The sequence below is a fragment of the Medicago sativa genome, chromosome 7 (assembly GCF_051527215.1).
Source record: "Medicago sativa cultivar Bolivia chromosome 7, Bolivia_mono, whole genome shotgun sequence".
Lineage (NCBI taxonomy): Eukaryota > Viridiplantae > Streptophyta > Magnoliopsida > Fabales > Fabaceae > Medicago > Medicago sativa.
Genome location: NC_140755.1, coordinates 65,725,585 through 65,749,951, shown reverse-complemented (window position 1 = coordinate 65,749,951; position 24,367 = coordinate 65,725,585). Strand labels below are relative to the sequence as shown.

The window sequence follows — 24,367 nt, the reverse complement described above, 5'->3', positions numbered from 1 at the left end:
AACTTTGAGTTTGCGTCCCCTTCACGCAGCCACTGCATCCTTGATTGTTGCCAACTTATACTTGAATTAATGCGAGATAGAGAAAACAATTCCTCAGTATACCCATGAAGTTCTTCTATTTCCTCATCCAACAACACCGCTGATTCGGCCTTCAATTCAATATCTGAAATACGGTCCTTCAAATTAGTGATCTTGGCCGGTAAATTTTTTGTGTGACACTGATGCCACTCTTTTAATGCTGTTTTGATAAATTTGAGCTTCTCTTTTAAAACGTACCCACCCCATCCATCCACCTGATAACCATTCCATTTTTCACGAACAAACTCATGGTAACCTTGAAAGTTCTCCCAACATTTCAACATCCGCACCGGGCGAGGACCCCAATTCTCTTCATCAATACTAAGATGAATTGGACAGTGATCAGAAAGTCCCCTCGAAGAAGCAAGTTGTAAACAATTAGGCCACGATATACACCAATCTTCTGACAACAAAAAACGATCAAGACGGCTCATCGACTTACCATCTCCCCGAAACCAGGTAAAACAACGACCTCGTAACGGTAAATCAATCAAATGATTCATGTCAATAAACGTATTAAAGCATTCAGAGCCTGCATGATTGGCGACATTCCCCACACTTCTACGTTCCTCCATATTGCGAACCGTGTTAAAGTCTCCACACACACAACAATTAGTACCAGTTAAAACTGATAACCGAGATGAGATATTTTGCCAAAGAGTCTGCTGTCCCATACTATCACATGGAGCGTAGACATTCAGCAACGTAAAATTCTCCCCAGACTTCACAAACCGACCTTGGATCCCTAACACATGATCAAACTGAAAAGATGCCCAAACCTCAACCTGTGAAGAATCCCAAAGCGTAACCAATCCACCAGAAGCACCCCTCGACGGTTGAAAAGAAAAAGCAACATTTGTATCACTCCAAATAGATTTACACACTGACCCATCGAACAAAGCTAACTTCGATTCTTGTAAACAACGGATGAAAGGACAATACTTCTTCACCAATTGACTTACCTCTCTTCTTTTTTCAACGCCGCCTAATCCCCGAACATTCCAAGAGATAATCTTCATCACTAACACCCACTCCTCCACACCCACCCCCACCACCAACCACACGGCCTATCACTCTTCCCCACCTCCCTTCGGATTTTTTCTTCCCACCCTTGACAACACATCAAACCTATTATTTTTATCTCCTTTGAACTGCAACCCCAACGTTGTACCAATCCCCCTAACATCATCGGACTTCACTTTATCACTACCATGCAACACTAACCAGGGTGCCCAATCATTGTTGACCGATGCTTGAGAACCACTATGAGAAGAATTTTCAGCACCTTTAGCGTTATTCTTTGATACATCTGAACTCCGTTTACGTCGAATATGAGTCTTACGTAAAGCACGGAGAACCTCTTTACGGTCCTTTTCTGATAACCTTGCAATACGCTTCAAATTCCGAGCACAATGTTGAATGTAACCATTACCTTTCTTCTTACGAAAATGAGGCGTTGCAGATGCTATTGGATGTTGAGTCTGTGCTTTGAAATTGCGTATATCAACATTTGCAGTGTTCTTGAACCTGTTGACCCACTCCAAACTCCACGGACCAGCATTAGAGGAATGAGCACGACCTGGAGGGCATGAATTTGTTCTCTTAATGGGACTTTTATCGCGCTGAAGCTGACCAGACCTGTTGCCTCTTTGTTGAAACTCTGTCTGTTTAAAATCACGAGCATCAATAGGCTGAAATGGATTTTTCACACCTGACTGCACCGAACCAGAATGATGTTCAGACTCAGTGGGTGACTGATCCTGCACCGAAATACTATTCTTCTCAGCCTGAGTTACTGTCAATCTGTCATTAGAGTGCTGAACGGGAACAAAACCAGCAGCTGCTATGTCCTCCTCCTTCTGCCATTCTTCAGACAAATGGTTCAACAACACTTCCACTTCCCCACTAACAGCCGCATCCTCATGTGCAACATCCAGTTGATCAGCATTGTCAACCTCCGACTCGACATCATTTCCCAAACAAGCATCCTCTCCTAGGGCAAAACCCCACTCCTCGATGATTGTAAATTCAAGAAGTTCCCCATCCACCAAAACCTTAGCTTCTGCCTTTAAGATATCAAGTGACGACGTTGAAATTAAAACACGAGCATAATCAAAACGAGTTTTATCCAACGTAAAATCGTCCACTTTCAAAAGACGTCCACAATCATAGACACACAACTTAAAAAAATCTATGTTCCAAGCATGCAACGGAATCCCGTAAATCCTCACCCAAGCACCTCTTTCGCGAAACACCAATTCTTTCTTCCATTTTACTGGATTTACAAAAAAAGTCCCAAAGAATTCTGATGCTCCATTAAAGACACTTCTGACATCCCCATCATCTTCCATTCTCAAGAGGACCTTATCTGCCCCCAAGGGAATGATATCTAACTTCTCGAAGCCAGCGTCAAATATCTTGCGTTGAATCACGGGAACTTCCTCTCCATTTAAAACAGTAGCCACCAGACCACTATTTGCCCACAAAACATCCTTCTCCGACGAAGTATACTTAGGAACATACATTTGTTCTTCAACCACCTCCTCCACCCTCTCAATACCCCTACAGCTCTACTAACCCCCTTCACCACACCATCTTCATTCCCACGCACAGCCCTAGCATAACCTCCATCCTTTCTATTCCTTCCCTCAAGACCAGACATCCTGCCCTCATAATTTTTTTCTCCCTCATCTCCTACATCCTTTCTTTTTTCTTCCTCAAGTCTAGGCGCATTGCATATTAAAATGTTATCTCGTTGTTGCATGTGAATGGTGATTGTTGATGATAAGTGTGTTTGATGAATACATACTTGTGACATTTGGAAATTAATGGTTGATGAGTTGTGACATAATTGAATATGTGACTTGGTGAATTGTGTGTTGGTGAAATTTGGTGAATGTTGTGATTATGCGGATTGGTGTATATGTACATTGCTGAATTTTGTGGATGGTTGTGAATAATTGTATTATGCTCTAATTGCATGTCTTAATTGTTTGTGCTTATACACTTGGTGAATCAATTGATGATGGTTATTTTAATAATAATGATGAGGTGAGATTTGTATATGTATATATACATATATGATGTGGTGATGTTCTTTGATAATGATGATGGCTTGCTTATAACTTCGATATGACGAATTGTACTTGTTGAGATAAGCATGCTAGATGAGTAATGAAGTGAGTAATGTTTCGATGATTTATGTTGATAAATGATGAGCTTTTGTTGATGACTTGATTAGAGGTTGAATATGCATGCTATGCTATGATAATAATGTGATAGCTTGGAATGTAAGTGATGGGGGATAATAATGATCATGTGATGCTAGTGTTCTAGGAGGGAGGGTTATGTATATGTGATACGTGTATGATACACTTGTTGATATGAACTTGGAATGATGATATGGAATGGTATGAATGGTATGAGAATCATGAATATTGTGAATACATGTATGGTTTGTTATTTTGTATTCTTGAATATATTCTTTCATTTCCAATGTTCATGATAAATGTTTTTCGTGGATTATGATGATGTAATGCTAACCCTCAGTGGTCTGTGGTGGACCGCCTACCTTTCTGTATGGACGGGTAGACGGCGTGCAGGATGCTTAGTTGTTTGCTTGTTGGTGCCGAGGAGTGGAGTTCCTCTTTTTATGCAAGTGTCTAGATTAGGGCTCTGATCTAGGATAGTCCTTGCATAGGTTTTATTTGACTATGTATTTTGGAGTTGTTGAGATATTTTGTTATTTGAGATTTGGAGACTACCATTGTATTAAGTTGAGATCTGGAGATGTTTTATGATTTTTAAGTATGTCTGCTGCTATGTTGTGTAACATGATCTTTATGCATGTATGTATTGTGGTTTACTCGGAGACGTAGCATCTATTTCTAGAATATGTCTGATGTATTCGCGCGTTTTACCGCTTATTAGAGATAGGATGTTACATAGGGACTTGAACCGCCGTTCTCTATGTTAGATTCAACAAAATAAACCATTGCACCAGTCCACAATTTTGCTATTATCTTAAAACTGTTTAATATATATTCTGAAAATATTTGGCAAAATATTTTGCCCATGCTCTACAAAATTCCTGACTCCGCCACTGAATGTAAGGTTGCCATTCTTTTCTCGCCATGGTGGCAATGAATGGGAAAAGTTTTAATGTTTAGTTTGATTAGTTTTATATGATCCCATTAGTTGATTCTAGCAATGAAATTAAAAAAATGTAGCTGAAGGTTATGAACCTGTCTCCAATTATTGCATCTATGCTACACACATGTTAGTACTTGTGCTTAAATATAGTATTTTTGGTTTAGAGTTATTGACTCTCCTCAAAATTGATTTAAATTCCTAAATATCATGGGAGGCCACATATGGATGGAGATTTACGGTTATGATAAAGGAACCACAACTACATGTAGTTAAACTTGGGATTTGTTGCAATCCTAATTCATGTGATCATCAAATTGCAAGCTGAGGACAATCCAAATTCATAAAAACTTACTTAAATGGTTCTTAAATAATATAAATGGTAAGTTCTATGAAAATAAAATGGTTAAATATATTTCGGTGATGCTAACAAGTGTCTTTGGGACACAAAGATACTTGTTAATAGAAAAAAAGATGTAAGTTTTGTATTGAAAAGAACATTATTTTATTTTTTTGTATATTTTTAAGAGGTTGACTATACAAGTTTTAAGATAATTTTACTATATTTGATTTCTTTACAAATGTTCTCGATACTTGTTTGCATTTTTAAATATATTTTAGTTTCTACGAAATTCACAATTTTGAAGTTTAGTCATAATTTTTTTTTTCTATTTTTATTTTTATTTTTCAAATTTTTATTTTACTCCCTTGAATGTGTGAAAATTACTAGTATTCCCATGTGTCAATTTGGTTAATTGTTTTAGTATTCAAATGTGTCTTTTGTTAGTCATTTTAACCCTCAAATGTGATTTTTGCTGGACGATTTAATCCATATTATTATTAACAAAAGAAAATTTTGAGGACGTGTTTGCAACGTCTGACACATTCAGAAATTAAACACACAAAATTGATTGTAATGGTTCTCAAAATTGAGAGTGAAATAAAATGGATAATTGCAATTGATTATTAACTCAAGATAAAATTGATAGATGAGAACCCAACTAGAGTTGATGTTCTTAGTACATAAAGTGAAAGAGAAAGATAAATGAAGAAGACTAAGTTCTAAGACTAACTCATTACTCTACTAGAGAGTAGAGAGTATCAAAGGGAGAGAGGAGAAACTTCTTCAATATTCTTCATGCCTTTGCTTCCAATCATTGGTCCCTTTTATAGAAGGTTAAGGGAATATTTTCTTGTTAGTTTTATTCTCTTAATTATTGGATCAAGTGACACATGTCCTATCTCTCTAACAATTTTAGTGACCTCACTTTGGTGACATGGCTTTCCTTCCATTTGGATCATAACATTGATACACATGCCATTACAAGAAATATGAGATTTTCCTACAAAAATTACCAAGGGATTTTTACCGAGGAAATTATCGACGAAAATTCGTTCAAAAGAATATGGCAGTCAAAAGGGGTCCCACATGCAGAGAAAAGACTTGAAAAAGAGCATGTGGCGTGTTGTGGTTGGCTGGAGTTACCGTGGAAATATTTCGTCGGAAACTCCAATACCCACACACAAAGAGACGTTGGAAATAGGATGTGTGGCGTCTTCTCAATGGCTGATGTTACCGACGAAATATTTCCTCGGAAATCCTGGGGTCCACACACGCATAAAGACGTTGAATCAAATGGTGTGGCAACTTGTTATTGGTTGGAAGTTACCGAGGAATAATTTCGTCGAAAGACCTGGGTCTCAAATGCGCAGATAGCCGTTGTTGTTACCGCATTGCAGGATACGTGTGCGCGCGCGCGTGTGTGTAAGCTTCTTCACTTATTTTGACTTACCATTTTCGAATCCATTCCGTACCATTTTCTTCAATTTCTTACCCAAATTTTCTTAATATCACTCAAATTTTATTCTCCATCATTTACACTATTCTCCATCATTTTATTATCATTGTTGAAGTTTCTAACACAGGTTATTAATGTTATTTTTTTATAATTGATTTCAATTTTATGTGTTTGAATTTATATATTTTTAATGCTTAAAATAAGCAATAAGCTACATTATTTTTTATAGTTTTGTTGGTTCCGATCCATTTTGAGGTTAAAGTTGTTGTTATTGCTTTTAATTTTGCTGCCTCCACTTAGTTCGTCAACTTATTATTTGAGGTTGGTATATCTCTAACTTAGTTTAAATTGCTACAATGATATGATTCGTAATACAAATATTAGTGAAATAGAATTAGTAAAATTAAATTGTAATAAATAAAAATGTTAGTGGGATTATCTTCTTAAAAAAACATTTAGTGGGATTAAATTAAATTTCAACTTATTAGAGTGTGTTAGATATAAGAACAAGTGTTTGATATCATTTTTAATGATTTACGGGAAATGATAGATACAGTGATAAAATTTATCAAGAAAATTTCAAGATAGTGTATTTGCTAACACATTTCCTTAATTACACACCATTACCTCCCTTGATTTCCGCCAAATAACAAATTTAATTGGTTGAGACCTTTTCTTGATAAATTCTTGATAAAAACTCTCTAGGTAAATAGCAATGCTCATGATTTACACAATGATAAGAATGATCTCTATGAATACAATTTATATCCAAATAAAAGCTATTAATAGCAATAAATCAATGCATAGAGTAAAAATGTGTGTATATATTTATATATTGTTAGTGTATTATTAAAATATGTTGTATTATTTTTTGTAGTTTCCTTGTTATCGATCCCTTTTGAGGTTGGTGTTATTGCTGCTGCTTGCTTTTTTTCCATCCACTTTGTGCATCGTCTTATTATTTGAGGTTGGTATATTTGACTTAATTTAAATTGCTACAATGGTATGACTAGTAATAAATTTTTTTAGTTATTAGACATGTAGTTAGCAAAATTAAATCGAAATAAAAATGTTAGTTAAATAAAACATTATATATGTTTGATAAAAATGTCAGTTAATTAATAAAACTAATTTATGTATTAAATTTGTTTTACTTGATAAAAATGCAAGTAATGTTTAATTCATACAAATTTTAGAAAATGTTATATATGTTAGTTATAAAATATTTTATAATTTTTATGCAATAGTATGTGAAATTCGTACAAATTTCTAAAAATTATTTAGGTTTTTAGAAAAAAAAAATTGTTATTAATATTAGAAAAGAAATATGTATAAAAAAGTTTGTTAGAAAAAGAATGTAAATTAGTAAATAATTATGAAGTTAATTTATATGAATATGTGAATTAGGTTGTGGTAACTAATTTTGACGGCGACGCGCGAAATTCTTATCTGCGCGTAACTTGTATTAATTTGCGATATAGATTAGAAAATGTTATATATATGTTAGTTATAGAGTATTATATAATTTTTATGCAATAGGAGCTAATTTGAGTTAATATCAGTGACGCGGAAGATGGATCAATATATTTTCCATCGTAGTTGGATGTACGATAGAAAATATCTGGGAAAAAAGCCACTTAAAGCGGCTTTTGTGGATGGAGTTCGTGAATTTGTTGCTTACGCCATGTCGCGAGATGTCGTTACATTGGAGGAGGGATAAGATATATGTGTCTTAAATGTATGTATAGGTTGCTTCAAAGCCCAAAACATGTTCTAAAGCATTTAAAGGACCTTGGTTTTATGGAGGATTATTATCGTGAACAAGAGCCGACAAATAATACTGAGTCTGATGTTAATATGCACACTTCAAGCAGTGGGGCACGTACGAAGTGTGAAAATTTTGGCCTGATGGAAGATATGATCGGTGATGTTCTTGGGGTGAGCCTGTCTTACAACGAGGGCGGTGAAGAGGAAACAATCCCGAACGAGAAAGCGTTGAAGTTTTACAAAATGATGCAAGAAGTAAACAAGTCATTGTTTGAAGGGTCATCTGATTCTAAGTTATCTATGAGTGTGAGGCTTTTAGCTGCTAAGTCAAATTGGAGTGTAGCCGAAAAACGCGCGGCATGTTATACAAAAATGATGAGGGACACAAATCCTACAAAGGCAATTTCCCTTTGAGTTTTTATGAGGCTAAGAAGTGGGTGTCGAAGATGGGATTGCAAGTTAAAAATATTGATTGTTGCGTTAAAGGGTGCATGTTGTTTTACGACAACGAAATCGGTAAAAAAGATGGGGCATTGGTGGAGTGTAAATTTTGCAATACACCGATGTATCAAGTATGTGATGATGCCGGTTCTCGGAAGCAGAAACCGGTCTTGGTCAAATCAATGTTTAATCTGCCAATAATACCAAGATTGCATATATCGTTTGCATCAACTCACAGCCAATAAAATGACGTGACATTATTGCAATAAAACAAATTCAGGTATGATGCAATATCCTTGTGATGGGGTGGCATGGAAGCACTTTGATGAGGTGCATCGTGATTTTGCAGAAGTTCCACGTAATGTGAGGCTTGGATTATGCTCTGATTGATTTATTCTGTATATCCAAAAGTTGGCAACTCCTTATTCTTGTTGGCCAGTTCTTACCCCGTATAATCTTCCTTCTGATATTTGCATGTCAAAACCTTATTTGTTTTTGAGTTGTATTATACCAGTACTTATGAGCCAATTAGATGGTATAAATGTGTATCTACAACCCTTAATTTATGATTTGAAGAGATTGTGGGTCGGTGAATCGACATATGATATTGCAAGGAAGGAGAATTTCAGAATGAAAGCAGCTTTGATGTGGACTATTAACGACTTTCCTGCATATGGAATGTTGTCTGGATGATCGACTCATGGTAGATTGTCTTGTCCACATTGCATGGAACACACAAAGGCCATATACGTGCAACATGGAAGAAAGAATTCGTGGTTTGACTGCCATCGTAGGTTTTTACCAGCAACAAATGAATTTCGTAATAAGAGGAATTTGTTTAGTAAAGGAAAAATAGAAAAAGATGGTCCGCCTCATAGGACAACATTAGAGGAAGTATTCCGTAGAGTCAGACACCCACAATACGGTGACAAGCACAATTGGACCAAAAGAATTATCTTTTGGGACCTCCCTTACTGGAAAGATAATTAATGAGACATAATCTTGATGTTATGCACATTGAAAAGAATTTTTGTGACAATATAATTCACACGGTGATGGATGTCTCTGGTAAAATAAAAGATAATGAGAAGGCTAGAATGGACTTGCCATTGTATTGTAAGAGACCAAATATGGAGCTACAACTTCTTCCAAATGGAAAATATCTAAAACCCAAGGCTGTTTATAGTCTAAGTGCTGATGAAGCAAAATCTGTTTGTCAATGGTTGAAAGAATTGAGGATGCGAGACATATATTGTTCTAACTTTTCGAGGTATGCCGACGTCAACTTCGAAAGACTTCGTGGAATGAAAAGTCATGATTCCCACGTTTTCATGGAACGCTTACTGCCAATTGTGTGTAGTTCATTGCCAAACAATGTTATAAACCCATTGACTAAAATTAGCCAATTTTTTAAAGACTTGTGTGCTTCAACCTTGAGGATGGATGAACTTGTTAAAATGGATCAGAATATTCCCATCACTCTTTGTAAATTGGACCAAGTTTTGCCTTCGGGTTTCATTGATTCTATGGAACATCTTCCAGTGCATCTCGCATATGAAGGAAAAGGAAGACCGGATATAATATATGGTCTTGGGGCGTTAGCCGGCAATGTGGTACATGGAAATTTGTTTTATGTTCCTCCTCCACCAGAGTTCTCATCTCGTTCTAGAGAGTTGCATCTTGAGGTGTAAGCAATGATACAAAGAATAAACCAAGAGTTGCAATGTCAAAAGGAGGTGTTGATAAGGAAAGAACATTCGAAGAAGGACTTAAGGGAATTGTTGGCCAAACAGGCACAGGATATGAGAATGCAAAATAAATTAAATAGAAAATTCCAAAGGATGGTTACAAAAAGGATGGGTGGCATGAAGAGTAGGAAAACATCCGAATCATTGTCACCATCGAGTCAATTATCACCGACAGTTCAAGAAGACCGAACACATGATGACGACGACGACAACGTTGATGATGATGAGGAGGACAAGGAGGATGAGGAGGACGACACCGTTGCACCAATTTAAATTGAGTTTGTGTGAAGCTATTGCTGTACTGGTGTTTTTTCTGTGTTATTTTAGTATTGTTGGTGTTTTTCTATTCGATCTAGTCTATTTTTGGTGCATTCAGGTTGAAGGTTTGGAGCTATTTCTTCTGCTTTGTTTGGGGTTCCTGGGGGTGTAGACAGCAGTTCTTTGGCCTTTGTTTAGCAGTGGCTTAGTGCCCAGATTTTTTCAGCTGCAAATGTTACTTGTTTTAAGGGGTTTTGGCTAGTTTCTCAAAGCCAGTGTAGCTGTTTGTGGCCGACTGCACATCATCTTTTGGTAATTTTTTAATGTTTTGTGGTTTCGTTCCGGGTGTTTCCGCCTATATAGGGAACCCGCGCGTATTAGGTATTCATTAATCATAATTTGGGATTTATTTCTTCTTCTTTTAATTAGGGTTATGCTAACCAGTGCCCTTAAGGCAGTAATTAAGGAAACTACAAAGAGTAAGTTTGCATTGACTTCAACAATTTTTTAACTTTTAAAAAGTCAAATATTCACTATTTTCCAATACAACATTTCTAATTTACCGAGGAAACTTTCCTTGGAAATAAATATCAAAATTTTCATATTTTTTTGAGCAATTTTTGAATAATTTGACGCATTTTTCAAATTCAAAATTTGGGAATTATTTTATATATTTTTAATTTAATAGTTTCCTAGGAAAAGTTTCCTCGGAAACAATTATTAAAATAATAAGAAAGTTTTTCCGGAAATTCGCAAGAATAGATCCAAAATTTCCTATGAAAATGTTCCTTGGTAATTTCCTCGAAAATCAATGTTTCCGACGAATTTGATATGTTTTCCGAGGAATAATTTTCTAGGAAATTCAATGATTCCTTGTATGCTTAAATTTTTTTCTAAGGCAATTATTAAAATAAAACCAACCCAAGTAGTGTTGCAAGTACAACGTACGTCCATAATGTAACGTAAACATTAAAATTTAAGCAACAATATGAACATGCATTTTGCTGTTGATTTTTATCTTTGATTTTATCTGATGGTCATGTAACACTTTTCATTATGAATTATAGTAACTCGTAAAAAAAATTCCGTAAGATGAATTATAGTAACTCGTAAGACTTTTGCAAAATTAATAGCGTATATTATATAATTCTTGAATTGAGTATTTCGCACAAAATATACTTAAACTACGAAATTGATAGTCTGTTTATGAAACTAGGATTGACAAGCTAAGTCACACATCCATTAATCATTGAATTCCAGAAACAGAAATAAAAAACATAGAAATTACCTTCAAAATTTGAAACATCAAAATGAACATATAAACAATTGAATACAAACTCTCATAGTAAACAAGTATACTAAGTAATATTTGATCAATTGTCTGAAAATCATATTATTTTTTTTGAACAAATCAAAATGAGATATCATTAGAACCGCAATGATTCATCCTGCACAAGGTGTGCAAAAGGAGAACCATCGGAAAGTATTTACAGAGTCATTATGCCACTAAAGAAACCGCGGCAACAAAAGCACAAAAAACAGTAAATTACACCTGAACACCCATACAAAGAGTCGGATGTTTCCACCAATCAGTAAAACTATAACAAAAGGAAGCTTGCTTAGATTTCAGCCATAAGAACGTATGAAGCGTAACTTTTTCAATATGAGCAACGGAAGTAGAGGCCGTATTCTGGAATATACGGTAATTCCTTTCCTTCCATAAAACCCAAACTGTGGCAAACCAAATTGTCGTAAAAAATAAATGGGAAGATCTTAACCATCCCGCCATCTTAGTAAATTGCATGAAGTGATGTCGCAAATGTAATGGCATTACCAAAGAGATACCTAGCCAATTAAAAACATTATTCCAAAGCTCTCTAGATGTGTCACATTGCAGACATAAATGTAAAGTCGTTTCTGTATTGTCACACCCAACTCGCACACAAAACATCTTCCGAATTAAGAATACCCCTTCTCGACAAATTGTCTTTCGTCGGAAGTCTGTTACGTAAAAGACGCCAAATCAACAGAGACACTTTTGAGGGAATCTGCCTATGCCAGACATCATCCACAAGAGACCTATCAACAATCTCACCTGAGTAAGTAATGAATTTGTAAGATTCCTACACTGAATAGCCATTAGAAGGGTCCAACAACCATCTCCAAGTGTCGGTAACATTTTCCTGCAAAACAATGTTATGTAATAAAGAAGTACACTCCCTAACACTATCCTCCACCCAAGCTAACAATCGTCGTCTCCACACCCACGCCCTACCTCCTCCCATCCACCCCAACCTCCACATCTCCTCCACCGAACACTCCTTACTAACAGTTAGATCAAAAAGGCAAGGGTATTTTAATTTCAAAGGCATTTCCCCCACCCAACAGTCAAACCAAAACAACGTATTGCGACCGTTACCAACTACCCTACGAAGATTATCCTCAAACCAACTCCCTACACCGTCCCCCACCCCATCGTGGACTCGACAAATCATCATCCACCAGTGAGAACCACGCCTATCCCCATCCTTTATGCGCCCTCCCAACTCACCATAACAGGCTTTCAACACACTATACCACAACCCCCTCCCTCTCATTCACCAACCTCCAACACCACTTCCCCAACAACGATAAGTTAAAAGCACCCACCTTTCTAACCCACAACCCTCCTTCCTCCTTTGGTAAACAAATCGAATCCCATTTTATCCAAGAGATTTTCCTAGAATCCTCACAAACCCCCAAAAAATAAAAATTAAAATAGATTCGATAGAAGAAATTATACCTGCAGGGGCTCTGAAAAAGGAAAGAAAGTACACCGAAAGAGAGGACAGGACAGACTTCAGCAATACCAAACGGCCACCATATGACAAAAATTTGTTGCTCTAAGATGTTAAATGTGCTACTATGCGATCAAGAACAGGTTTCCAAAATCTTATCTTCCTCGAATCCCCACCAATGGGCAGGCCCAAATAAATAAAAGGGATAGCACCCCTTCGACAGTTCATCACCAAAGCGGCCTCAGACAACCAAGAACCAGAAACATTTACACCAGTCAGCATACTTTTGTGAAAATTGACCTTCAAACCCGACACCTCCTCGAACAAAAGCAAAACTGCCCGCATAGAACGGACATTCCGCCAAGATTTTTCACCTATTATGAGAGTATCATCCGCAAACTGAAGATGAGTTACCCTGACATCATTTGCGCTACCCACACCATAACCAGTAAAAAGTTGCGCCCCCACCACAACTTGCATCAACACATTCAACCCTTCAGCAGCCAATAAGAATGGCGACAAAGGATCCCCTTGACGAAGACCCCTCTAAATATAAAATTCTTCCGTAGGACACCCATTAACAAGAACTGATGTTGTTGTTGTCCCTACGCATTTGTTTATCCACTTCCTCCAAATAGTAGGGAAATTCATTTTAAGCATCACCGCATCAAGATATTTTAAATCAACGGAGTCATATGCCTTTTCAAAATCAACTTTGAATAAAAGAAGTTCCTTATTCATGCGTTTCGCTTCGTCCACCACTTCATTTGCTATCAAAATTCCATCTAATATTTGCTTCCCTCTAACAAACGCTGACTGAGTGTCTGAAACCACACTCGAAATAACACCACACAATCTATTAGCAAGAACCTTCGCTAACATCTTATACATGCACCTTACTAGCGAGATAGGCCGAAAATCATTCAACCGTTGAGGGCTAGACACCTTCGGGATCAAAGATATAAAAGTAGAATTAATTCCTTTTGAGAGCTTCCCATTACGATGAAACTCCACCAAAAATCTCATGAAAATCATATTACTTCATGAACACATATAAAGTTGTAACATTGGCCACTCTACTTTGAAAATAATCATTTAGTTAGTTTTTTTGTAAAAATAAATATTGGAGAAAAAGAAAAAAAAAAAAAGTAAACAAGAATCTTAATCAAATGACCATGTAAGATACATAATCGATCGTATTTATAATCTTTCGAGAAATCATAATCATCAGCATTTAAGATCCTTACATAGAAAACAATGACAAGACAATAGAACGGATTCGAACACATTCCTCAAAATCCATCTTAAATCAGAAAGTTATTCTCTCTTTTATATGATAAAAACCTAACTAGATTGAAGATGATTGGTTTCAATCTCAATGTCTTCGAGATGGAACCGGTAGTAGTTGGCATAGACCCGACCACTGGAATGCAATCAGCTCTACTGAGTTGGAGCTATCCAATATTGGTGCTTAAAAAAATATATGGCATCCACCTTCTCACTTTAGTCTCACTCTAACTCCAAATATTGACGTCTTTCAATTTATAGTCGATTTTTTTTTTGTTGGTTCTCACAGTTAGCCATTGTTGTTTCATTATAAAACATAATTTAATTCCACTTCTTAGTTATTATTTAGTACAACGAGGTAGTTAGCATAATTTCGGCTTTTCTTACTTTGTTTCTACAAAAAAATTGTTTTTTTTAACAATTGTTTTGTTTTGTTACAATAGAGTAAGAGTTTGTAATTTTTTAGCTAAACCAACCTTTTCTTTTTACGGCTAATTTTGTATAGTAGAGCTTTTATTAAATGATGAAAAGTGTGATAGGGATTGGTTTGTTTATTCAAAAGAGTCTAACAGAGTATTTTATTTTATTGTAAAATTTTTATTTTATTAAAGACCAATTTTTAATATGAGAGTCGGAGCTCCAAATTTATTGGGGCAGTCGTGGTTGGTAATGCGTAATATCATCACCTATAAGAGCTAGAAAAGAAAACACATCATGATGGCTGTTTTTTTTTTTCTTTCAGAAAAGAATGCAATGCATTAATCTCTACGATATATAAAATAACTAAATAACAAGAAAGCAAGAAATAGAGTATTTACCCTGTAAAAATATCGATATTTGTGAGGTGAGATGCCATATCTGTATACAAAATTATTACTGAAAACCAATCAAAAAGTATACAAAATTATTACTCAATAACATTTTTACCTCTAATACATATAAAAAGTAAATCATTTTATTAAAAATTAAAGCAAATTTTTACATACACACTTCAGTCATTATTATAAACAAAACTTTATTTTCTAAGTTCATTTGATAAATATATGCGGTTTATATTTATTTTCTAAGTTCATTTAATAAATGATATATGCGGTTTATATTATAGACTACATATATCACTTTCAATGAATAAAAAATGACAATTTTTTTCTTATAACTGTAGACGGGTGTATGTAATACATTGATTAACGAATCCTAATCCAAATGTGATAAAAGGTGACATTTTTGAAAAACTAGTTGCAAAACAAACATTGAATATATAATTTAATTTTTTTTAGCAAATGTAATAATAAAAAATGTCATAGCAGAGCAAGGATCTGATGGTTATTTTGTTTGAGCAAGTTTATGGTGGTTGGAAAAGCTCTATAAAGTTGGCTGATATAAAATTGTTAGATCACAACAAATGAAGGGGTTGGATTATGGTGGAATACACGCCAAAGACTTCATTTCAAAAGAGGAACAACAAGAAAGTTGGGAACAATATGAAAACCTTAAAATAGGCTCTTTAAAAGTGAAAAATATACTCGCAGAATCATTTTACTTGCTAATATATGGGTTTAAATATAAATGTAATGGGGGTTAGAATTTAGCTTTATTTTATATTTATAACGTATAAAATATTCATTATCACATGATATATATGATTTCAAGAGTTATATTTAACACATGAAAATTAGAGATAACGAATTCTTAAAAAAAAAAGAAATATTGTTGGTGCTATTGGTGATTGATACACATGACTCCAAAAATCACATTTGATACATGAAAATTTGTAACATCAATTGTGTATAATTTAAAACATGTTTGATTTTTTAATTCAAATTTAATTATATATTATTTGCGTTTTCGTCCTTTTTTAGTTAAAATTTTTAATATTTATATTTTTAAATTAAAAGTAAAATTCTCAATTTTAAATTAAGTTCAATATTAAATTATCGATTAGGTGACAAAGTTTATATGGTGCCCCACTTGTCACATTAAGGTTGGTTTACCACAGGGAGATTTAGATATATGCAGCAAAAATATTTTGGGACAATTTGGTCACTAACTTTTTTTAAATTTATAAGGCTTTGTTTGTGATTTTGAAGAAGAAGGGAGGGGAGGGTTAGGAAAAAAAAAAGAAGGATGGAGTGGAAGAAATAGATTACATTTGGAGGAGAAACTTTGAGGGCTTTTTTTTCCTTCAAAATAGACAACTTTTTTCATATGGGGAACTAAAAAATTGTATTGGAGGAGAGTTTTAGGGGGTTTGGTAGAGTTTATATGAATTCTTCTAATTTAATATATGTTGTTATAATATTGTTTTTAGCGACATGTATTTGTTTTCTTACCAGATTCTACACTATTATTGTGAAAGTAGTCTTACTATCAACAGTAAGTTCAATTTCTCACCCTTTGCTAGGAATTTAGGGAGTTATGGTGTATAGCGTCCTCTTCATCCGGTTCAATCATGTTATCCAATTGATTTTTTATGCCTCCCAATCACCTTCACCATGCTGTCTCTGTAGCTTCACTCTCAATTTGATTTCAACCCCAAATCACTGTAATTCCCAAATCATCTACATGAAATCACCTTCTGCCGCAAATCTTGTTCACCCCCAATTAGCTCGTCGTCCTCACCCCCACATCAATTTCAGCGTTAGTCGATTCTCCATTAACTGCTTCGCAACCGCCGATTGATGCTTCCCCGCTTTATGCTCTGGCAAATCCTTTGCACCTCTGTCAAGCCTTCCTCCGTCGGACCGTCCACAGCCACATCCACTGCCTCTGTACCTCGTTGTTATGGATGTCATCTCAATTTGAAACGTCAAATGAGCCCCCCCCCCCCCCCCCCCCCCCCCCCCCCCCCCCCGAAAGCCACCATCGTATCCCTGTTACTGGGTTATTCCATCATCACTGGGTTTGATATCTAATAAATTTGTGGTTTTTTTTTCTTCTGGTTTTATTGTTTTGCTGTTTGGCTTGGTTTTTATGTTCGTTATTTGAGTTCAAGTTTGTACTTTATATGTTTGCTAAAATGCTTCAGAAGGACCCGTTTCACATGTACTATATTAGAAGTAAGAGACTTATGGCGGTTATCACCAAACTCATTATCCTCACAATCACGCAATTGCCTTCTCAACATGTGGCAGATTTTGTCATTTCAGAGACCATTTATAGTCGATATGTGCGAACACCTATAATAATCTTTTTCCAAAGTTGGATGAAATCAAAGGTTGTGGATCTCAAATTATTAGTGACCTTTGGCTATATGTGAAAGATTTTAGCCTATTACGATTTGTATTTTAGTTTGTTACTGCCTTAATGTTTTCTAAAAGTATTATATGTACTCTTAGGGGGATTTTAGCTATCTTGATAGCTTGTACTGCTCTGAAACTATGGATGGGAGCTGTCCCAATTCACATCATTTTGATTGTAATTTTGCTATTTTAGCTTTTGAATGAATGAAGTTTATTTACCGTAAAAAAAAAAAAAAAAATCAATTTCTCAAGGCTACACGTGTTTCAATCTTATCTTTTATATATCTTAGCATTGTAATTGCTGACTAACTGTTATTCTTCTATAAAAAAGAAGTGGTGCATTATCTTTGCTTATTCTCTAATTTCTAAAAGAAGTTGTGATTGTATATCCATTTCTTGGTTTGGTAGTTGATATGTCTACTTTTCACAAATTTTTTAAAAGAGATATCTCAAATGTGTTCAATTCTTTTGATGTGCCATTGGAGAGGTTTTCAAACGTAAGTACAAGGTTTTTTTTTGCTGGAAATTTGTACATGTACTAATTATTTTATAAAATATACTTATATAGAGTATAATATATTCTTTAATTTGATACATATATTTTATGTGATGAACTAGGATTATGAGAGATTGATCATAAATATTTGTACAAGTTTGATTGCAAATGTTGTAACATATGGAATTTTGTTGATGCTCAAGGACTAATTCACCATGTATTATTTAATGGTGATTGTAGTCATCCATTAATGATGTGGATGGACGGCGAATTCTTAGTTTTTATAATATGCCTGGTATTACGAAAGTTTATATATATAACCGTTGTACGTACAAGCGTGATTAATACGACACCAGTTAGATAAAATATTCAAGAAAACAGTGGTAACATTATGAGAACCTACCAAACAGTTAATTATTCTATTTATCTTTAACAAACTACGTGTGATATTTTTAATGCTGAAAGTGACGAACGGCATTTATGCTTTATTAGCTTCAAGCTTACGACACAAACCAGCTTTAATATTCTGATAAGAATTCCAGCACCTAGAATCTTCCTGTGGTGAAGAAACATTACTTAATGGCTAAAGCTGTGTGACATTTTGAGCAGAAACATGCTTACTTTATCGGTACTCGCACCTTAATATATTTTTGGGATTCACTTTGAGTACATGTAAAAGTTGTTTTACATTGTCTATATGGATAGGTTATGGAGGGAAATGTTGCATGATCATAAATATAACTATTGGTCAAACTATTTAAATACATACATTTCAAAAGAGAAAATGAGGTGATGAATAATTGTAGAAAATAAAAAATGTCTATTTATCATTGTTGATAATTTTATTTTCAAATTTATTATTAAACTTTCTTTAATATGATTTTTTTGGTCAAATAACCTAACAGATAGAAATTCACCATTAAGATGAATAAGTCAGGAACTCAATGTTCAAACTCCGGTCCTTAAATATATAATAATGTGATATCTCTACAAATTGAGTTATGTTCATCGAATTTACATGATATATCTAATCCAACCGATTGTTGACTAAAATAAATTTATTTCAAATCTAGTTACGATGGGTATAAAACACGTTTAGAATAAATTGATTTGTGAATCTTCCATTTTAGTGCAAATTAAAGTTGATTCTCACTGTGGAATTGTCCAATCTCCCGATGCTCTAAATAATAACCGTAGAAATTTTGTTAGTGAAATCACATTAATCCCATTATTTCCCTTTAAATAAGTCCTTCTTCAATCACATTGCACACCAAATTCATCGCATAACACCAAATTCACCATTAAAAAAAAATGTCACTCTTTCCCAATAGCATCTTTGGTCGAAGAAGATCAGAACCAAAAGATCATCACCAAACATGGCATCACCCATCATACCAAAACCATGGTTATGGAATTTCTCAAACCAACGCACCCCATCATATAACACCACCACCTTTCCACAACGAACCATCACCAATTGTTAACACTCAAATAGAGTGGAAAGAAACCCATGAAGCTCATATTTACAAAGCACACCTTCCCGGGCTGAAACGAAGCGATGTTCGAGTTGAAGTTGATGATGATAGAGTTCTATGCATCATTTGTGAGAAGAATGTTGAGATGGAAGAAGAAAGAGGAGGGTGGCATCGGTTTGAAGTTGCTAGTGGTCATTTTGTTCAACGTCTTACCTTGCCTGAAAATTCTAAGGTTGATCATGTTAAGGCTTATATGGATAATGGTGTGCTCACTATTCATGTTCCTAAGCATAGAGTTGGGAACACACGTGTTAGAAATGTTCAAATTTCTCATGTGTGAAAATGTCTACAACCGTGTCTCTTACCTATATATGAAATATTACTATTTAAAGAGAGACAAATTTATGAAATAAAATAATGTTTCATGAGTTTATATGTCTCTTTAAATAAAAGTGTTAATTAGATTGAGAGAATTTCAACACTCTTGTTTGAAGAATAGAAACTAAACTCTAGATAAGTAATCTTTGTTGAAGAGACACGGTTAACTACATGTATAAATAATGAATAACTAAGTTGTGTTCTTCCATATCAACATGTCTCATTTTTTTTTCATCCTTTCTGTTGATCTATGTAAATAGATCAGTTATAGATTTGAGGGTCATGCCTTGTTGATTTTATTTTATGGAAAACATGATAAGAAAGTATTTCGAAGAATTTGAGTTACCCTTCTTAAATTGTATTATCTCTTAAAACTTTTTTAACCAAACACTAGATATGCAGCGATGACATCCTGTCATTACGTAATATTAGGGACTTATTGTGACATTTTGATAGAGTTCTCATGCAATTTATACTGTTCTGGAGTGCAAAAAGCTTAAAATTTGAAGTCTGTTTGAAGGAAATCGCGCCACGCCAATTTCAAGCCGTGCTGCGATTTTTGAAGCAAAATTACACACTTCCTGTAAAGAGGAAATCGCGGCACGCCTATATACATGGCGCGGCGCGATTTTGATGGGTCAGGCCCATGACTTCTATAAATACTGCACTCAATCTGAAGAACAAGGGTTACGATTTTGGAGAGCAAAGTGCGATTTTGAGACATCAGAGACGGCTAGAAGGGCGATTTCTTCATCCTTTTACCAATTCATGTATGTTTTAATTATTTCATTGATTATGCTATTTGTAAACTCGATTATGAGTAGCTAAATCTCTCAGAGATTAGGTCAGAGATGAATCTATGTAACCCTAATTGATACATGTTGCTGTGAAACTCTATTACTTATTAATGATATTCTAGTTTTCATTCAATTCAATTGTTCTTAATGCTTTTTATATCCTGATCAAATATAAACATGATTTTGTGAGAACGAATGACTACTGACCATAGCTTTCGACTTAGACCTAATTGAATTGTTCTAATAAACATGGTTAGTCTAGGAATGGATAATCGTTTGTTAGTGATATTAGGTTAACGTGCTTAAACCTTTGATGATTATTAGACCACCTAAGGAATTAGGGGCTGTAGTTTAAAAAGAGGGTCCTAACTCAAGGGATTGATTAGGGCTAATTTGTTAACTATCGTGAAACTAGAGAATCATTAGTAATAATAGGTGCAGTAACCAATTAGGGGAAACATAGAGGATTCGAAGACCTGATCTCATCTCTCTCCATATTTTCTTAATCAAACCTATTTCTTTTATTTGATTTCTTAAAATCAAACCAAATCTACTGCCTAGTGGCAAACTAAAATAAACCTTTATACATCCTATTTTTATAACGCAATTGAATTATTGAAGTTAAAAACAGTCCTCGTGGGATCGATATTTTTACTACTTCGATAGTATTTGGTGCACTTGCCAGAGATCTATCAAGTTTTTGGCGCCATTGCCGGGGACTGTTGAATTATTTCAACAAGGAAATTACGTTATAATTTAGGGTTTTTGCAATTTAATTTTCTGTTTTTAATTTTTATTTTTCTGTTTTCATATTCACTTGATTACTTTGCGTTGTGCAGTGCTACTAAGGTATTTTGCTGTTTATGCGAGGTAAACAGAGCTCAGACGACTTAGAGTACGATCCGGAAATTGAAAGGACTGCTAGAGCACTTCGGAAAGCTGTCCGATCGCAAAGGTTAGCTCAGTCCGTTCCACCGGGTGTTCGAGAACAAATACCGGAGCCATTCTCAACTGAATCTGAAACGATCTCCTCTCCTAAATCTGCAACTATGGAAGGAGAAGGAGTTGTACCACCGAGACCTAAGCTAGGAGACTATGGGTTAGCCACTCATCGCGGTCAACTGACCCACACTTTTCAACCAGCTAACCCTGTAGCTTTCGACATCAAGACAACTGTCCTCAACGGTTTGAGGGACAAGCAATTCGATGGGACTGAAGCTATGAGTCCTCATGAACACTTGAGCCGCTTTGCTGAAACCTGCGAGTTTTGTGTGCAACCAGCCACCGTGACTGAAGCACAAAAGAAGCTAAGGCTGTTTCCTTTCACTTTGACGGGAAGAGCGAAAGATTGGTTGCTAACAATACCAAACGGGACTGTCCAAACATGGGAAGAGTTAGAGCTGAAGTTCTTGGAGAAATATTTCCCTATGTCTAAATATTAGGAAAAGAAGATGGAGATCTCTAACTTCAAGCAAGGAGAAGGTGAATCATTGTATGATGCTTGGGAGCGATTTAACTTACTTCTTAAGAGATGCCCAAATCATGAGTTCACCGAGAAACAATACCTCCAAATCTTCACTGAGGGGGTGACTCCAAACACTAGAATGTTCTTAGATGCTTCCGCGGGAGGTAGTCTCAAAAGCAAAACTGATCATGAAGTTCAAGCTCTAATTGAAAACATGGCTGGCAATGAGTATCGTGATCAAGCTAAAAAGAAAGAAAGAGGAGTGTTTGGGGTGAGTGAACAAACTGCTATCCTTGCTAACCAAGCAGCTATGAATAAACAAATCGAAGCTCTAACTAAGGAGTTTCAAGGCTTCACTTTGGCTCATAAGCAACAACAACAAGTGGCTGCAATCAAATGTGACTTATGTGGTGAAGAACATCCCAACGGTGAGTGTTTTCCAGAAGGATCAAGTGAAGAAGCTAACTTCATGGGAGGTTATCAAAGGCAGAATCAATACTACAATTCAGGCATCAATAAGCATCCAAATCTAAGCTACTCAAATAACAATGCTTTGAACTCTCAGATGCTCACTCCTCCTCAACAACAACAAAGGAAGCCATCAGCTCTTGAGGAAACTATGATGAACTTCATGAAGATGACTCAAGGCAACTTTGAAGAGATGAAGAAGAGTCAAGAAGCTGAAAGAAAGAACAATGAAGCTTCTAGGAAGATGCTTGAAACTCAACTGGGGCAATTGGCTAAGCAGTTGGCTGAACAAAACAAAGGCGGATTCTCAGGTAACACTAAAGATAACCCTAAGAATGAGTCTTGTAATGCTATTGAATTGAGGAGCAAAAAGGTTTTGACACCTTTAGTTCCTAAAGCTCCAAAGAAGGTTGATGATGTAGTTGAGGTGGAGGAGAACGATGTAGTTGAAAAAAATGATGAGGGTGTAGTTGAAAAAGAAAATGATCATGGAGTAGTTGAAAATGAAAGGAAGAAAAAAATAGAGGGAGAAAAAAGTGAGAAGTTAATTGATGAAGATTCAATCTTGAGGAAGTCGAAGAGTCAAATTTTGAAAGATGGAGACAAACCACAGGTTATTCCATCATATGTGAAGCTTCCATACCCTCACCTTTCAAAGAAGAAAGAAAAGGATGAAGGTCAATTCAAGAAGTTCATGCAACTTTTCTCACAACTTCAGGTGAACATTCCTTTCGGCGAAGCTCTTGATCAAATGCCGTTATATGCTAAGTTCATGAAAGACTTGTTGACTAAACGAAGGAAGCCTAAGGATGATGAGAACATAGCACTTTCTGAAAATTGTAGTGCTATTCTTCAAAAGAAGCTGCCACCTAAGCTGAAGGATCCTGGTGCATTTACTATCCCTTGTTCAATTGGACCGGTAGACATTGGAAGAGCTTTATGTGACTTGGGAGCAAGTATCAACCTGATGCCTCTTTCAATGATGAAGAAGCTTAAGTGTGGGGAACCAAAACCAACAAGAATGACCATTACTTTAGCTGATCGGTCAATCTCTTATCCTTTCGGTGTGCTTGAAGATGTGCTAGTCAAGGTTAATGACTTGGTGTTCCCAGCAGATTTTGTGGTCTTAGATATGGCTGAAGATGAAGACATGCCACTCATTCTAGGAAGACCTTTCCTTGCAACTGGTCGTGCTTTGATTGATGTTGAACGTGGAGAGCTAATGTTGAGGTTCCATAAGGAGCAGGTAGTCTTCAATATCTTTGAGGCAATAAAGCACCAAGATGAGAATCCCAAGTGTTACCGGATTGACGTGGTGGAAGAAACAGTCGAAGATAAATCCCTTGAATCTCAACCTATTCGATCTACGGAGGTGGAAAGTGTGGAATCTATAGACAGACAAGAAGTGATTGAAGATGTTGGAATGATAGAGGGTGTTAAGCAACTGGAAGTAAGCAAAGAACAGATGCAACAACAATCATCAGGAGACATCCGTGACAACAAGTATGGGGGATTGACAACTGGTAACAATGAAATAAAGACTACTACCACTGGTCCAGGTGGTAAATTGGCTTATAAAAGGATTCCTTGTGGGATGCGTAATGGGCCGGCTGTTTTTCAATGGTGTATGCTTTCAACTCTCTCTGATACTTTAGAAAGAATTAGGAGGTACTGTGACGAAGGGTTGGCAAGAAACAAGCCTGTTGATGAAGCTGTGGACCTAAGGAAGTCTGGTGCACAAGGAA

General features: G+C 35.6%; 1 protein-coding gene and 2 pseudogenes across 1 annotated transcript; 2 read left to right on the top strand and 1 right to left on the bottom strand.

Annotated features, from left to right (window-relative positions):
- Nucleotides 1-1,148: 1,148 nt before the first annotated feature.
- LOC146907769 (uncharacterized) lies at nucleotides 1,149-2,603 on the bottom strand. The gene has a single exon (XM_085729159.1). The coding sequence runs from the start codon at nucleotides 2,601-2,603 to the stop codon at nucleotides 1,149-1,151; it is 1,455 nt and encodes a 484-aa protein (XP_085585285.1).
- A 4,996-nt stretch (nucleotides 2,604-7,599) lies between these two features.
- LOC146907768 (uncharacterized) lies at nucleotides 7,600-9,224 on the top strand (annotated as a pseudogene).
- A 10,068-nt stretch (nucleotides 9,225-19,292) lies between these two features.
- On the top strand, nucleotides 19,293-20,100 carry LOC146907767 (18.1 kDa class I heat shock protein pseudogene; annotated as a pseudogene).
- The last annotated feature ends 4,267 nt before the right edge of the window (nucleotides 20,101-24,367 follow it).